Source organism: Pocillopora damicornis, chromosome 7 (assembly GCF_964200805.1).
Source record: "Pocillopora damicornis chromosome 7, jaPocDami1.2, whole genome shotgun sequence".
NCBI classification, from domain to species: Eukaryota; Metazoa; Cnidaria; class Anthozoa; order Scleractinia; family Pocilloporidae; genus Pocillopora; species Pocillopora damicornis.
Window position 1 is genome coordinate 22,210,864 of NC_142676.1, and position 17,433 is coordinate 22,228,296.

The window sequence follows — 17,433 nt, forward strand, 5'->3', positions numbered from 1 at the left end:
AATATTTTGGAAAGGCGTTTTTAGCAAGTATTCAAAATGTTATTGTATTACTAGAATTATATGGCTATCTATAAAGAACTGCTGCTCCTTAACACGCTCTAAAAATCCCTTTTCATGTATCAAAACTGCATCTTATCAAAACCCATAGGCTCGGTCTGAAAAACAAAACATGACCATAGCGACAATTCGGGCTGAACCTTAACAATAGTGAGGATATGTTCATATATTGACGTGAAATTTCACTTTCTGTTTTATTTAAAGCACTCATTTTTGAGAGAAAATTATAAGAGTTTTGAGGAAAAATTATAAGAATTATATGGCTATATACAAAGAACTGCTGCTCCTCAAGAGGCCGACCGTTTGGCAACTTGATCAAACTGAAAGGGCCGTGAGTGAACACGACTTTGTCTTGGTTTTCTATTAAATGGAAAGGCTTTTTCTGCAAGAGCTAAGGATCAGTCTAGCTGAGATTATAGTGACACCTCTGGGGCTCAAACTTGTGCACTAAAGTAACCTTAATGAGTCGATGTTTTTACAGGAAGTTGGAGGCTAATAATATAACCTTTTTACCTGAGGGATTGTTTGACAACTTGATCAACTTGGGGTTGTTGTGAGTTAACACGAGTTTGTTTAGCTTATCTAATAAACTAAAGAGGCTTTCTCCGAAAGAACCAAGAGATCAGCCTGAAGTTATAAGGAGAACGCAAGGGCTCAAAACTAGCAATAGTGAGGAGAAGTTCATTTACTGCTGTCAAATTTTGCTATATGTTTTGTTGAAAGCCGTCATTTTTAGTCGAACCCAAGTGTATTGCTTAATATGTTATCTACTGCGCTAGCTAATTAAGGCCACAATTTTCAATTAATTAATACTAATCGCATAACGTGATGACGTCATAAACGGAATTCACTGCATTACGACTTGCTAGTCAGAAGAACTGTGAGACACCACTGGATTTTGAACGCGACTACTCCAAGCGATAATTCAATAAAGGAGCTGTTTAAAACCGTGGACTGAGTTAATCTTCGACTGGCAAAATATTCAAAATCCACGGTGGTCTGCTACAAAGCGACAACTGGATAAGTGAAGATGGAAAACGCAGCTGAAATCGAGAAGGCTAAAGGCAAGCGTACAACAGCTAAAGGAAGATTCACAAGAAAGAAGAACTTCCTCACCAAGTCGATAGACAACAACCAAGGCGTAGAAATAGTTGAAACAAACTATGCGAAACTGGCGGAAGCGTACGATGAACTCGAAGGCAAACATGAAGCCTACATCGAGCTATTGCCAGACGATCAGTCTGAAGAAGCAGAAGTGTGGATGACAGAAGTCCAAGAGAAGTTTAATGAGGCGACCAATCGCAAAATCAAATATGTGGAACAAATCACTGTGAAAGAAAGATCAACACGTGCGTACGTGGAGCGTCAAGAATACATTGATAAAGCACGCACAAGACAGAAAACAGCGCGCGCAGTTTTCGAAGCTTCATACAAAAGTATCTCGCACGCGCTGCAATCTAAAGAAATTCCCAATTTTGCATTGAGAGTTTTACAAACGCAAATTGAAGAAGAATTTTTGGAACGCAAACGATCAAACACAGAACTGCTACAATTATTAACTCAAGACTCAGCAGAAGCTGAAATAAATTGGATCGCTACAATCCAAACCTGTTATCATGAAATAAAGGAGAAAATAGCGCTAAGCTACACTGATGTGGAAGAAGCTAAAGAAACAAAGCGGGGGTCTACCGCCTCAGCTTCCTTTCTACAACTAGAAAAAGTACGATTGCCTCACTTTGACGGAGAACTGCACAAGTATCCGCAATTTAAAAGAGATTTCCAGAAGCAAGTTATGACTCAAATCCGAAAAGGTGACGCAGCGTACGTCCTACGCACCTGTCTTAAGGGGGAGCCAGCGAGATTGGTGAACTGCGTAGACGACGACATAGACAAGATGTGGCATCGTTTAGACGACAAATATGGAGACCCAGCCAAAGTTGCCTATGTCATCATTGACGAAATAAAGCGATTTAGAATGCTCAGAGAAGGAGAAGATAAACGCTTTATAGAATTTGTAACCCTCATAGGGGATGGTTATCGTAACCTAAAAGGACTCGGCTTGGAAACAGAGATCACGACCACAAGTTCAGTCAGCGTAATTGAGAAAGCACTCCCGTCAGATATCAAACGGAAATGTTCCGAACGGGTAAGCTCTCGTGACAGTCTTGTTGATAAAAGCAACAAATTTCCAAGTCTTCTCGACTTTCTACAGAGTCAAAGGGATGCCATTGAATACGAAAGTGCTACACTCCGTGCAGGAAGCAGCAACCAATATCACAAAGGCGCAGCACATTACTTGGAGGGTATCACAGTCGGAAAAGACGAAAGTACCAAAGAACCTAGGCCTAAGTGTCTGATTCACGAGAATGGTAAGCACTGGACGTCAAATTGCCGACTTTATCAAGCTAAGACAGTTGACGAAAAAAGGGATTTTCTCAAAGAAAAGCAAGCATGCTGGGCTTGTCTTAAGCCTGGTCACAGGCAGCGGACTTGTAGGATAAAAAGAGATTGCGGCGTGAATGGCTGCACGAGGAAACATCACCCATCAATTCACGAAAACGATGAAAGTACACCCCAGCAAGCTTCTGCCTCCGCCAATGTATGCAGCGAATCCAACGTCGATAAATGTCTTCTCCAAGTACAGAGAGTAAAAACCAGGAAGGGGACAGCTAATGTAATGTGGGACAACGCAGCCTCACTTTGCTTCATAACCAACGCCAAAGCGAAACAAGAGAAACTCAGTGGAGTCAAAGTGAATCTTTCAATAGTGAAGATAGGAGGGCAGAACGAGGAAATCGAAACAATGAAATACAAGCTACCACTTTTGGACAAGCGAGGTCAAGCCGTGGAATTCGAAGTATATGGGATCAGCAAAATCACCTCTGATATCGAGCATGTAAACGTAGAGAGCATCGCCCACCTATTTAGAAACGTTTCAAAGGATGAAATAGCGCGACCCGCTGGTCCAGTTGATGTGTTGATCGGTTATGAATACGCCGCCTTCCACCCGGAAAGGGAACAGAATAATGGGCATCTTGTACTACTGAAAAATCGTTTTGGAAGATGCGTTGGAGGAACTCACCCACTGCTTAAAGAAACGTGCATGACCCATAATCTTGGAAACGCGAGAGTACACTTTGTAGGCAAAGTCAATGTCGAAGATTTTTACACTATCGAGGCACTTGGTGTACAGTGCAAACCGAAGTGCGGGGGATGCAAGTGCGGAAAATGCTCCTTGGGCGCCAAAGATTATACCATACAGGAAGAAAGGGAACTGGAGTTAATTGAGCGGAATTTAAGTTTTAACAGTGAAGACAACTCATGGACCGCTGAATACCCCTGGATAAAAGACCCCCATAAGCTTCCTAACAACCGCAAAGTAGCGATGGCGAAATTAGCTGCTACCAAACGACGACTCAGAAAGAACGCAGATCACGCGAAAATGTATGACGAACAGATAAAGGACATGGTGGCAAGAAATGTGGCAAGAAAGCTATCCGAGGAAGAATTAACAAACTACACAGGCCCTACGCATTACATTGCTCACCACGAAGTTTTCAAACCAGAATCGAAATCTACTCCAGTTCGTATAGTTTTCAACAGCAGTGCGAACTATATGGGGCACGTATTAAACGAGTATTGGGCAAAGGGTCCTGACTTGCTCAATAACTTGTTAGGAGTCTTGATACGCTTTAGAGAGAACAGAGTTGCTTTCATAGGAGACATTAGGAAAATGTACCACACAGTGAAAACGTCGAAGTTAGACCAACATACTCACCGATTTCTTTGGCGCGACATGGATAGTACGAGAGAACCAGACACCTATATAATACAGCGAGTGTCATTTGGAGATAAACCGTCCGGCACGATCGCCACTGTAGCATTGAGAAAAACGGCAGAGATGATGCGCAAGAATTATCCGGAAGCAGCAGACATAATTCAAACCAACACTTACATGGACGATATCATCGAAAGCAAAGATAACATTGCACTGGCCCGTGACCTTAGCCAAGACATAGAGAAAGCTATTATTAAAGGAGGATTTCAGGTTAAAGAGTGGATATTCTCAGGAGATATTAACAAGCAAGAAGAAACGATCATGGTACAGACACCGCATACGTCGACCGAAAAGATACTTGGGATCAAATGGAATCCATGTGAAGATCAGCTATGTTTTGAAGTCAAGATCAAGTTCTCACCAAAAGGAAAGAGACATGCTTTACAAACAAATAACGTAACCACAGATTTTCCCCCTCAACAACTCACGAAGAGGATGATTCTCTCACAGATCATTAGTGTATATGATCCTCTCGGACTAGCTGGACCGTTCACTGTAAGAGCGAAGATTCTAATGCGGCACTTATGGGGAAGTGAACAGAAGCTTGACTGGGATGATCCCATTCCTGAAGAGAATAGAGAGAACTGGATAACCTTCTTCAAAGATTTGAAAGACATGGATCAAGTACGATTCATGAGATGCGTGAAGCCGTCGGATGCAGTTGGAGAACCTATTCTTATTATATTTAGTGATGCATCTCAAGACGCCTACGCTGCATGCGCGTATGTACGCTGGGAACGAAAAAATGGTCAATTTGAAAGTAACTTGATCATCTCTAAGAATCGCCTAGCTCCAATCAAAAAAATATCTATCGATCGTATCGAACTATGTGGTGCAGTATTGAACAAACGTCTCAAGACCTTCATTGAGAAAGAATGCAGATACCAATTTCAAAAAATCTATCACATTGTTGACTCACAAATAGTACATGCTATGATACAGAAAAATTCCTACGGTTTTAACACGTTCGCTGCCACAAGAATTGGAGAAATACAAGAAGGAACAAGCCAAACAGATTGGTACTGGATAGAGAGCGAACACAACATCGCTGATTGTCTCACGAGAGGGAAGAAGCCTAGCGATATCGGGCTCGAAAGCGCATGGCAGAAAGGACCCGAATTCCTACGACAACCAGAAGATGATTGGCCAATAACTCGCAATTATTTAGAATCACAACTACCAGAACGAGTCAAGACGGCACTGGCTGTAAAAATCGAAGGATTTCAGGATACCCTTGCAGGAAGGATTGATATCACCAAGTACTCAAATTATAGCAAGCTCTTAAGGGTGACGGCAAGAGTTCTGAAACTCTATGACAGAAACCCCAAAACATCTCTGAAAAACGCAACACGTGATCTCACACCACATGATTTGGAAAGGGCTGAATTATTTTGGATACGTGAAGCTCAACAAGACATCGGGAAGGATATCGAGAACGGGAATTACAAAAGATTATGTCCTAAGATGCGAGAAGATGGTATATATGTGATTAGAGGACGAAGCGAGTTATGGATGGAGATGAGCTACAACAAGAGAGAAGTAATACTCCTTCCATACGATCACCCATTCTCACGTTTATTTACAGAGCAAATACACAGAAAAGGGCATCATGGGATATTAACTACAGCCAGCAAAGTGCGTACCAGGTATTGGATCCCGAAACTGTTGAAACTTGTGCAATCAATCAAGTCCAAATGCGTCGTTTGTAGAAAACTTGATTAAAAAGTCAGTGAACAAGTAATGGGCAACCTTCCAACTGAAAGGCTGAAACCAGCCCCTCCATGGAGCAGTACAGGCATCGATTTGTTTGGACCTTACAAGATTCGCGATGAAGTAAAGAAAAGAACAACATCTAAGGCGTATGGAGTGATATTCAACTGTCTAGGGACAAGAGGAGTTTACTTGGATATAGCAGCAGACTATAGTACAGACAAATTCCTAATGGTCTTTAGACGATTCGTGTCACTACATGGTTACCCATCTAAGCTATTCTCAGATAACGGTACCCAACTCGTCGCAGCAAATAAAGAGCTTTCTAATATGACCAAGACTTGGGATTGGAACAAACTAAAAGGTTTTGGCATAACTGAGGGATTTGAGTGGATCTTTACATCCGCAGACGCACCCTGGCAGAACGGAGTCACAGAAGCTCTCATAAGATCTGTAAAACGAGCTATTAACGCTTCTATTGGCGATAGTACCTTTACATTCTCAGAGTTACAAACAGTACTTTACGAGGTCGCCAACTTGCTGAATGAAAGACCAATAGGAAGGCACCCTGCGTCACCTGATGACGGTGCATATCTTTGCCCAAACAATCTTTTGCTTGGAAGAGAAACGGCACGAATACCAAGTGGCATGATCTTTGACGAGCGAGCGAGTAATAGAAAACGGTTTTCGTTCGTACAAACGATAATATCTTCTTTCTGGAGGAAGTGGACGCAAAATTACTTTCCTAGTTTGCTGATACGTCAAAAATGGCATACATCCCACCGTAACTTAAAAACTGGAGATATCGTTCTTATACAGGACTCGAGCTTGTTAAGAGGAAAATGGAAGATCGGGAGAGTTTCTAATACATATCCAGGAACGGATGGGAGAGTCCGGAAAGTACACGTCGAATACAAGAACATAACAAATGAGCCTGTAACTAAATATAAAGGAAAAGGCTATATAGGTGTACAGCGACCAGTACAGCGCCTAATATTAATACTGCCTATTGATGAACAGTGACTGAACTCTTAAATTTACTTGTAAATCGTATACTTACTATACCTCATTTCAGATGGGGGAGTGTATTGCTTAATATGTTATCTACTGCGCTAGCTAATTAAGGCCACAATTTTCAATTAATTAATACTAATCGCAGAACGTGATGACATCATAAACGGAATTCACTGCATTACGACTTGCTAGTCAGAAGAACTGTGAGACACCACTGGATTTTGAACGCGACTACTCCAAGCGATAATTCAATAAAGGAGCTGTTTAAAACCGTGGACTGAGTTAATCTTCGACTGGCAAAATACCAAGTAATCTGGGATGTAATCTGTGCCCTTTATAAGGTCATTTCGCAATTTTTCATTGCACACACTTACTATGCAAGTATCGTGCACATATAAAAAATGGATAATTGTCCTGTATAGTCTGACCTCTCAAGAAAGGTAAAACGTCCCTTTAACTGACAAACAGCTGCGGTAACCATAAATACCTTTCTTTTTCTCTTGGAATTAAGGAAATACCCCTTTTTCAAGTAAAAAATACAAACCAATCCTCAATGAAGGGAAAAATGAGCATTATTTAGGAAAGGCGTTTTTAGCAAGAAGTCAAAATATTATTGTACTACTAGAATTATATGTCTATCTATAAAAAACTGCTGCTCCTTAACACGCTCTAAAACTCCCTTTTCTTTTATCAAAACTGTATGTCATGAAAACCCATAGGCTCGGTCTGAAAAATAAAGCATGATCATAGTGACAATTCGGGCTCAAGCTTAACAAGTGTAAGGATAAGTTCATATATTGACGTCAAATTTGGCTTTCTGTTTTATTTTAAGCACTCCTGAGAAAAAAATTATAAGAATTATACGGCTGCTGCTCCTCGAGAGGCCGATTGTTTGGCAACTTGATCAACCTGAAAAGGGCTGAGATTGAACACGACTTTGTCTAGGTTTTCTATTAAATGGAAAGGCTTTGTCTGCAAGAGCTAAGGATCAGTCTAGCTGAGATTATAGTGACACCTCTGGGGCTCAAACTTGTGGCATAAAATAACCTTAATGGGTCGATGTTTTTACAGGGAACTGGAGGCTAATAATATAACCTTTTTACCTGAGGGATTGTTTGACAACTTGATCAACTTGTGGCGGCTGTGAGTTAACACGAATTTGTTTAGCTTATCTAATAAACTAAAGAGGCTTTCTCTGAAAGAACCAAGAGATCAGCCTGAAGTTATAAGGAGAACGCAAGGGCTCATAACTAGAAATAGTGAGGAAAAGTTCATTTACTGCTGTCAAATGTTGCTATGTGTTTTGTTGAAAGCCATCATTTTTAGTCGAACCCAAGTAATCTGGGGTGTAATCTGAGCCCTTTATAAAGTCATGTCGCAGTTTTTCATTGCACACACTTGCTGTGCAAGTATCGTGCACATTTAAAAAGTGGAGAATCGTCCTGTATAATCTGACCTCTCAAGAAAAGTAAAACATTCCTTTAACTGGCAAGCAGCTGCAGTAACCGTAAATACCTTTCTTTTTCTCTTCGAATTAAGGAAATACCCCTTCTTCAAGTAAAAAATACAAACCCATCCTCAGTGAAGGGAAAAATGAGCATTATTTCGGAAAGGCGTTTTTAGCAAGAAGTCAAAATATTATTGTACTACTAGAATTATATGGCTATCTATAGAGAACCGCTGCTCCTTAACACGCTCTAAAACTCCATCTTTAATGTATCAAAACTGTATGTCATGAAAACCCATAGGCTCGGTCTGAAAAATAAAGCATGATCATAGTGACAATTCGGGCTCAAGCTTAACAAGTGTAAGGATAAGTTCATATATTGATGTCAAGTTCGGCTTTCTGTTTTATTTAAAGCACTCATTTTTGAGAGAAAATTATGAGAGTTTTGAGAAAAAATTATAAGAATTATACGGCTATATACAAAGAACTGCTGCTCCTCAAGAGGCCGACTGTTTGGCAACTTGATCAACCTGAAAGGGCTGTGAGTGAACACGACTTTGTCTAGGTTTTCTATTAAATGGAAAGGCTTTCTCTGCAAGAGCTAAGGATCAGTCTAGCTGAGATTATGGTGACACCTCTGGAGCTCAAACATGTGCAATAAAATAATGTTAATGAGTCGATGTTTTTACAGGAAGCTGGAGGCTAATAATGTAACCTTTTTACCTGAAGGATTGTTTGACAACTTGATCAACCTCTACCGGCTGTGAGTTAACACGAGTTTGTATAGCTTATCTAATAAACTTAAGAGGCTTTCTCCAAAAGAACCAAGAGGTCAGCCTGAAGTTATTGGGAGAACGCAAGGGCTCAAAACTAGCAATAGTGAGGACTACTTCATTTACTGCTGTCAAATTTTGCTATATATTTTGTTGAAAGCCGTCATTTTTAATCGAACCCAAGTAATCTGGGGTGTAATCTGTGCCCTTTATAAGGTCGTTTCGCAATTTTTCATCGCACACACTTAATGTGCAACTATCGCGCACATTTAAAAATGGAGAATTGTTCTGTATAGTCTGACCTCTCAAGAAAAGTAAATCGTCCCTTTAACTGGCAAACAGGTGCAGTAACCGCAAATACCTTTTTTTCTCTCTTGGAATTAAGGAAATACCCCTTCTTCAATTAAAAAATACAAACCTATCCTCAATGAAGGGAAAAATAAGCAATATTTTGCAAAGGCGTTTTTTTGAAAGTAGTCAACCTATTAATATGCTACTAGAATTAAATGGCAATCTATAAAGATCTGCTACTCCTTAACAAACGTAAAAACTCCTTTTTCATGTATCAAAATTGTATCTCATCAAAACCCATAGGCTCGGTCTGAAAAATGAAACATGATGATAGTGACGATTCGGGCTCAAGTTTAACGAGTGTAAGGATAAGTTCATATATTGACGTCAAATTTGGCTTCCCGTTTTATTTAAAGCACTCATTTTGGAGAGAGAATGATAAAAAATTTCAGAGAAAATGTTAAGAAATATATGGCTAAATGTAAAGAACTGCTGCTCCTTAAGAAACGGTTTTATTGGCAACTTGATCAACCTGAAAGGACTGTGACTGAACAGGAGTTTGCCTAGGTTTTCTATTAAAATCGAAAGGCTTTCTCTGCAAGAGCTAAGGATCAGTCTACCTGAGATTTTAGTGACACCTCTGGGGCTCAAACTTGTGCAATAAAATAACCTTAATGAGTTGATGTTTTTACAGGAAGTTGGAAGCTAATGATATAACCTTTTTACCTGAGGGATTGTTTGACAACTTGATAAACCTGAAGTCGCTGTGAGTTAACACGAGTTTGTTTAGCTTATCTAATAAACTGAAGAGGCTTTCTCCGAAAGAACCGTGAGGTCAGCCTGAAGTTATTGGGAGAACGCAAGGGCTCAAAACTAGCAATAGTGAGGACTAGTTCATTTACTGCTGTCAAAGTTTGCTATATGTTTTGTTGAAAGCCGTCATTTTTAATCGAACCCAAGTAATCTGGGGTGTAATCTGTGCCCTTTATAAGGTCATTTCGCAATTTATCATCGCACACACTTAATGTGCAACTATCGTGCACATTTACAAAACGGAGAATTGTTCTGTATAGTCTGACCTCTCAAGAAAAGTAAATCGTCCCTTTAACTTGCAAACAAGTGCAGTAACCGTAACGACCTTTTTTTTCTCTTGGAATTAAGGAAATACTCCTTCTTCAATAAAAAAAAAACCTATCCTCAATGAAGGGAAAATGAGGAATATTTTGGAAAGGCGTTTTTAGCAAGTAGTGAACCTATTATTTTACTACTAGAATTATATAGCTATCTATAAAGATCTGCTACTCCTTAACAAACTTAAAAACTCCCTTTTCATGTATCAAAATTGTATCTCATCAAAACCCATAGGCTCGGTCTGAAAAATGAAACATGATCATAGTGAAAATTCGGGCTGAAGCTTAACGAGTGTAAGGATAAGTTCATATATTGACATCAAATTTGGCTTTCTGTTTTATTTCAAGCACTCATTTTTGAGAGAAAATGATAAAAAATTTGAGAGAAAATGATTAAAAAAAGAGAAAATGACAGGAAATATATGGCTAAATGTAAAGAACTGCTGCTCCTTAAGAAGCGGATTGTTTGGCAACTTGATCAACCTGAAAGGACTGTGACTGAACAGGAGTTTGTCTAGGTTTTCTATTAAAACGAAAGGCTTTCTCTGCAAGAGCTAAAGATCAGTCAAGCTGAGATTATAGTTACACCTCTGGGGCTCAAACTAGTGCAATAAAATAACCTTAACGAGTCGATGTTTTTACAGGATCCTGGGGGCTAATGATATAACATTAGATCATTTTTTAGGGGAAAATGAGCACTGTTTTGGAAAGGCGTTTTAAGCAAGTAGTCAACCTATTACTATACTACTAGAATTATATGGCTATCTATAAAGATCTGCTGCTCCTTAACAAACTTAAAAACTCCCTTTTCATGTATCAAAATTGTATCTCATCAAAACCCATAGGCTCGGTCTGAAAAATAAAACATGATGATAGTGACGATTCGGGCTCAAGTTTAACGAGTGTAAGGATAAGTTCATATATTGACGTCAATTTTGGCTTTCTGTCTCATTTTAAGCACTCATTTTTGGAAGAAAATTATAAGAGTTTTGAGAAAAAATGATAAGAAATATATGGTTATATACAAAGAACTGCTGCTCCTCAAGAAGCGGATTGATTGGCAACTGGATCAACCTGAAAGGGTTGTCAGTGAACATGAGTTTGTGTAGGTTTTCTATTAAAATCGAAAGGCTTTCTCTGCAAGAGCTAAAGATCAGTCTAGCTAAGATTATAGTGACACCTCTGGGGCTCAAACTTGCGCAATAAAATAACCTTAACGAGTCGATGTTTTTACACGACTCTGGAGGCTAATAATATAACCTTTTTACCTGAGGGATTGTTTGACAACTTGATCAACTTGTGGTGGCTGTGAGTTAACACCAGTTTGTTAAGTTTATCTAATTAAATTAAGAGGCTTTCTCCGAAAGAACCGAGAGGTCAGTCTGAAGTTATTGGGAGAACGCAAGGGCTCAAAACTAGCAATAGTGAGGACTAGTTCATTTACTGCTGTCAAATTTTGCTATATGTTTTGTTGTAAGCCATCATTTTTAATCGAACCCAAGTAATCTGGGGTGTAATCTGTGCCCTTTATAAGGTCATTCCGCAATTTTTCATCGCACACTCTTAATGTGCAACTATCGCGCACATTTAAATAATGGAGAATTGTTCTGTTAAGTCTGACCTCTCAAGAAAGGTAAAACGTCCCTTTAACTGGCAAACAGGTGCAGTAACCGTAAAGACCTTTTTTTTCTCTTGGAATTAAAGAAATACCCCTTCTTCAATTAAAAAATACAAACCCTGCCTAAATGAAAGGAAAAATGAGCAATGTTTTGGAAAGGCGCTTTTAGGAAGTAGTCAACCTATTACTATACTACTAGAAGTATATGGCTATCTATAAAGATCTGCTGCTCCTTAACAAACTTAAAAACTCCTTTTTCATGTATCAAAATTGTATCTCATCAAAACCCATAGGCTCGGTCTGAAAAATAAAACATGATTATAGTGACGATTCGGGCTCAAGCTTAACAAGTGTAAGGATAAGTACATAAATTGACGTCAATTTTGGCTTTCTGTTTCATTTTAAGCACTCATTTTTGGAAAAAAATTATAAGAGTTTTGAGAAAAAGTGATAAGAAATATATGGCTATATACAAAGAACTGCTGCTCCTCAAGAAGCGGATTGTTTGGCAACTTGATCAACCTGATGGGGTTGTCAGTGAACATGAGTTTGTGTAGGTTTTCTATTAAAATCGAAAGGCTTTCTCTGCAAGAGCTAAGGATCAGTCTAGCTGAGATTATAGTGACACCTCTGGGGCTCAAACATGTGCAATAAAATAACCTTAATGAGTCGATGTTTTTACAGGGAGCTGGAGGCTAATGATATAACCTTTTTACCTGAGGGATTGTTTGACAACTTGATCAAGCTTGATTGGCTGTGAGTTAACACCATTTTGTTTAGCTTATCTCATTAAATTAAGAAGCTTTCTCCGAAAGAACCGAGAGGTCAGCCTGAAGTTATTGGGAGAACGCAAGGGCTCAAAACTAGCAATAGTGAGGACTAGTTCATTTACTGCTGTCAACTTTTGCTATATGTTTCGTTGAAAGCCGTCATTTTTAATCGAACCCAAGTAATCTGGGGTGTAATCTGTGCCCTTTATAAGGTCATTCCGCAATTTTTCATCGCACACACTTAATGTGCAACTCTCGCACACATTTAAAAAATGGAGAACTTTTCTGTATAGTCTGACCTCTCAAGAAAAGTAAATTGTCCCTTTAACTGGCAAACAGGTGCAGTAACCGTAAAGACCTTTTTTTTCTCTTGGAATCAAGGAAATACCCCTTCTTCAATTAAAAAATACAAACCCATCCTTAATGAAGGGAAAAATGAGCAATATTTTGGAAAGGCGTTTTTAGCAAGTAGTCAACCTATTATTATACTACTAGAATTATATGGCTATCTATAAAGATCTGCTGCTCCTTAACAAACTTAAAAACTCCCTTTTCATGTATCAAAATTGTATCTCATCAAAACCCATAGGCTCGGTCTGAAAACTAAAACATGATCATAGTGACGATTCGGTCTCAAGCTCAACAAGTGTAAGGATAAGTTCATATATTGACGTTAAATTTGGCTTTCTGTTTTATTTAAAGCACTCATTTTTGAGAGAGAATGATAAAACATTTCAGAGAAAATGATAAGAAATATATGGCTAAATGTAAAGAACTGCTGCTCCTTAAGAAGCGGATTGTTTGGTAACTTGATCAACCTGATGGGGTTGTCAGTGAACATGAGTTTGTGTAGGTTTTCTATTAAAATCGAAAGGCTTTCTCTGCAAGAGCTAAGGATCAGTCTAGCTGAGATTATAGTGACACCTCTGGGGCTCAAACATGTGCAATAAAATAACCTTAATGAGTCGATGTTTTTACAGGAAGCTGGAGGCTAATGATATAACCTTTTTACCTGAGGGATTGTTTGACAACTTGATCAAGCTTGATTGGCTGTGAGTTAACACCATTTTGTTTAGCTTAACTAATTAAATCAAGAAGCTTTCTCCGAAAGAACCGAGAGGTCAGCCTGAAGTTATTGGGAGAACGCAAGGGCTCAAAACTAGCAATAGTGAGGACTAGTTCATTTACTGCTGTCAAATTTTGCTATATGTTTTGTTGAATGCCGTTATTTTTAATCGAACCCAAGTAATCTGGGGTGTAATCTGTGCCCTTTATAAGGTCATTTCGCAATTTTTCATTGCACATACTTAGTGTGCAACTATCGTGCACATTTAAAAAATGGAGAATTGTCCTGTATAGTCTGACCTCTCAAGAAAGATAAAACGTCCCTTTAACTGAGAAACAGCTGCAGTAACCGCAATTATCTGTTTTTTCTCTTGGAATTAAGGAAATACCCTTCTTCAATTAAAAAATACAAACCCATCCTCAATGAAGGGAAAAATGAGCATTATTTTGGAAAGGCGTTTTTAGCAAGTACTTAAATATTTTTGTACTACTACAATTATATGGCTATCTATAAAGAACTGCTGCTCATTAACAAACTCTAAAACTCCCTTTTCATGTTTCAAAACCCATAGGCTCGGTCTGAAAAATAAAATATGATCATAGTGACAATTCGGGCTCAAGTTTAGCAAGTGTAAGGAGAAATTCATATATTGACGTCAAATTTGGCTTTCTGCTTTATTTAAAGCACTCATTTTTGAGAGAAAATTATAAGAATTATATGGATATATACAATAGCAAAAGTGAGGACAAGTTCATTTCCTGCTGTCAAATTTTGTTATAGGTTTTGTTAAAACCGGTCATTTTTAATCAAATCCAAGTAATCTGTGGTGTAATCTGTGCCCTTTATAAGGTCATTTCGCAATTTTTCATTGCACACACTTACTGTGCAAGTATCGTGCACATTTAAATCAAAGTGCTCTGTGAGCAAACTCGTGAATTGACACATGATTTTTTAGATTATGCTTAATGTTATCTGGTTTAGGGAATTTTGTGGTTGATTGTCATATCTAGAGTACTAGCAGTAGTTCAGTGTTCGCTAATGTAGCAAAGAAACAAAGTAACGTTGGGATAAGAAGGCATTACAATTGAAATGATCATGCTATTACATTTGACAAGGTGGATGATGTCATGTGTTTTAAACGTCTATCATTTTTGTTTCTGGTTCAAAAGAAAAGGTTGGAAGTAAATGTAGCTGAAAAGTGAAATTTACTGTCTTTCGTTGTAAATATTAGAAAATGAAGGCAATACTGTCTTAATGAAAACATTAACGATTCCCTCTTTATCAAATGAGACAAACGGGAACGAGTTTTGAGTGATATAACTAAGCCAAGCCTGCCACCGTCATTTTGGATCTCCGCCTGGGTAGATTTAGGTCACGTGCTAGGCAACGTATGATCAATAACAAGATAGAATTTCATTTCAGGCCTATTTATCAATTTTGTGGTGTGTAACTTTCGCATTTTAGTACGTTGTTTGTATGTTGAATCTTCAAATTGTCTTGAAACTTAAAAGAAAATTGTTCTTTAAAAATTCACTGAAAATCGGTAGCTAAAATTGTTTGTTTAGGTGTTATCTGATTTTCGTGTTAACTTGTTATTTCGTCAGTCGCCGGCATCTTTTGTTGCTTCTCACAGGAAAAACACACGCGACGAAACGTAATGATCAATTTTGTCCTCAATCTCACGCTATAACAGAAAAAGCTTTTGAACATCTGTAAACTCCGAGCGCTTCGCAGTAAATGATATTTTCAATGAATCTTCGGATTGTTTTCAAGTTCAAGGACTGTAAATTACAATTTTATGAAAAACGAAGGTTGTTCTGTTATTTCAGTGTGAATCCTTGCATGCCTGCCAGTCGCTGGCGCCGCTTGTTGAAACTAAAACGAAAAAAAAACTCTTTTAAGATTATCATTGGCTTCTTTTTCACCCCACCACTATTCTTAGCAACAAAGGTCGCCATTTCGTCTGTTTATTGCTCGCCAAAAACTATAAAATGCACTCAAAAGCCTAAAATCTAAAAAAAGTTTACAGGAATCGACCAATCGAGCGAGCGAGCGAGCGAGCGAGCGAATGCCATTCCCCACATCGTATCTATAACTCGCTCTTGCGCATGCGCGCAATTCACGAGTTAAAAATGGAGGGCTCAAACTTGTGCAATAAAAAAATAACCTTAACGAGTCGATGTTTTTACAGGATCCTGAGGGCTGATGATATAACCTTTTTACCTGAGGGATTGTTTGACAACTTGATCAAATTGCGGGGGCTGTGAGTTAACACGAGTTTGTTTAGCTTATCTAATAAACTGAAGAGGCTGTCTCCGAAAGAACCGAGATCAGCCGGAGGTTATTGGGAGAACGCAAGGGCTCAAAACTACCAATAGTGAGGACTAGTTCATTTACTGATGTAAAATTTTGCTATATGTTTTGTTGAAAGCCGTCATTTTTAATCGAACCCAAGTAATCTGTGGTGTAATCTGTGCCCTCTATAAGGTCATTTCGCAATTTTTCATTGCACACACTTACTGTGCAAGTATCGTGCACATTTAAAAAATGGAGGGCTCAAACTTGTGCAATAAAAAAATAACCTTAACGAGTCGATGTTTTTACAGGACCCTGAGGGCTGATGATATAACCTTTTTAGCTCGTGAATTGCGCGCATGCGCAAGAGCGAGTTATAGATCCGATGTGGGGAATGGCATTCGCTCGCTCGCTCGCTCGCTCGCTCGATTGGTCGATTCCTGTAAACTTTTTTTAGATTTTAGGCTTTTGAATGCATTTTATAGTTTTTGGCGAGCAATAAACAGACGAAATGGCGACCTTTGTTGCTAAGAATAGTGGTGGGGTGAAAAAGAAGCCAATGATAATCTTAAAAGATTTTTTTTTCGTTTTAGTTTCAACAAGCGGCGCCAGCGACTGGCAAGCATGCAAGGATTCACACTGAAATAACAGAACAACCTTCGTTTTTCATAAAATTGTAATTTACAATCCTTGAACTTGAAAACAATCCGAAGATTCATTGAAAATATCACTTACTGCGAAGCGCTCGGAGTTTACAGATGTTCAAAAGCTTTTTCTGTTATAGCGTGAGATTGAGGACAAAATTGATCATTACGTTTCGTCGCGTGTGTTTTTCCTGTGTGAAGCAACAGAAGATGCCGGCGACTGACGAAATAACAAGTTAACACGAAAATCAAATAACACCTAAACAAACAATTTTAGCTACCGATTTTCGGTGAATTTCTAAAGAACAATTTTCTTTTAAGTTTCAAGACAATTTGAAGATTCAACATACATACAACGTACTAAAATGCGAAAGTTACACACCACAAAATTGATAAATAGGCCTGAAATGAAATTCTATCTTGTTATTGATTATACGTTGCCTAGCACGTGACTTAAATCTACCCAGGCGGAGATCCAAAATGACGGTGGCAGGCTTGGCTTAGTTATATCACTCAAAACTCGTTCCCGTTTGTCTCATTTGATAAAGAGGGAATCGTTAACGTTTTCATTAAGACAGTATTGCCTTCATTTTCTAATATTTACAACGAAAGACAGTAAATTTCACTTTTCAGCTACATTTACTTCCAACCTTTTCTTTTGAACCAGAAACAAAAATGATAGACGTTTAAAACACATGACATCATCCACCTTGTCAAATGTAATAGCATGATCATTTCAATTGTAATGCCTTCTTATCCCAACGTTACTTTGTTTCTTTG

General features: G+C 38.5%; 2 protein-coding genes across 2 annotated transcripts; both read left to right on the forward strand.

The window, feature by feature from the left end:
• The first annotated feature begins 1,087 nt into the window (after positions 1-1,087).
• LOC149043141 (uncharacterized) lies at positions 1,088-5,617 on the forward strand. The gene has a single exon (XM_089213698.1). It carries the CDS (start codon positions 1,088-1,090, stop codon positions 5,615-5,617), a length of 4,530 nt encoding a protein of 1,509 aa, XP_089069824.1.
• Positions 5,618-5,635: 18 nt separating this feature from the next.
• Positions 5,636-6,628, forward strand: LOC149043142 (uncharacterized). The gene has a single exon (XM_089213699.1). It carries the CDS (start codon positions 5,636-5,638, stop codon positions 6,626-6,628), a length of 993 nt encoding a protein of 330 aa, XP_089069825.1.
• The last annotated feature ends 10,805 nt before the right edge of the window (positions 6,629-17,433 follow it).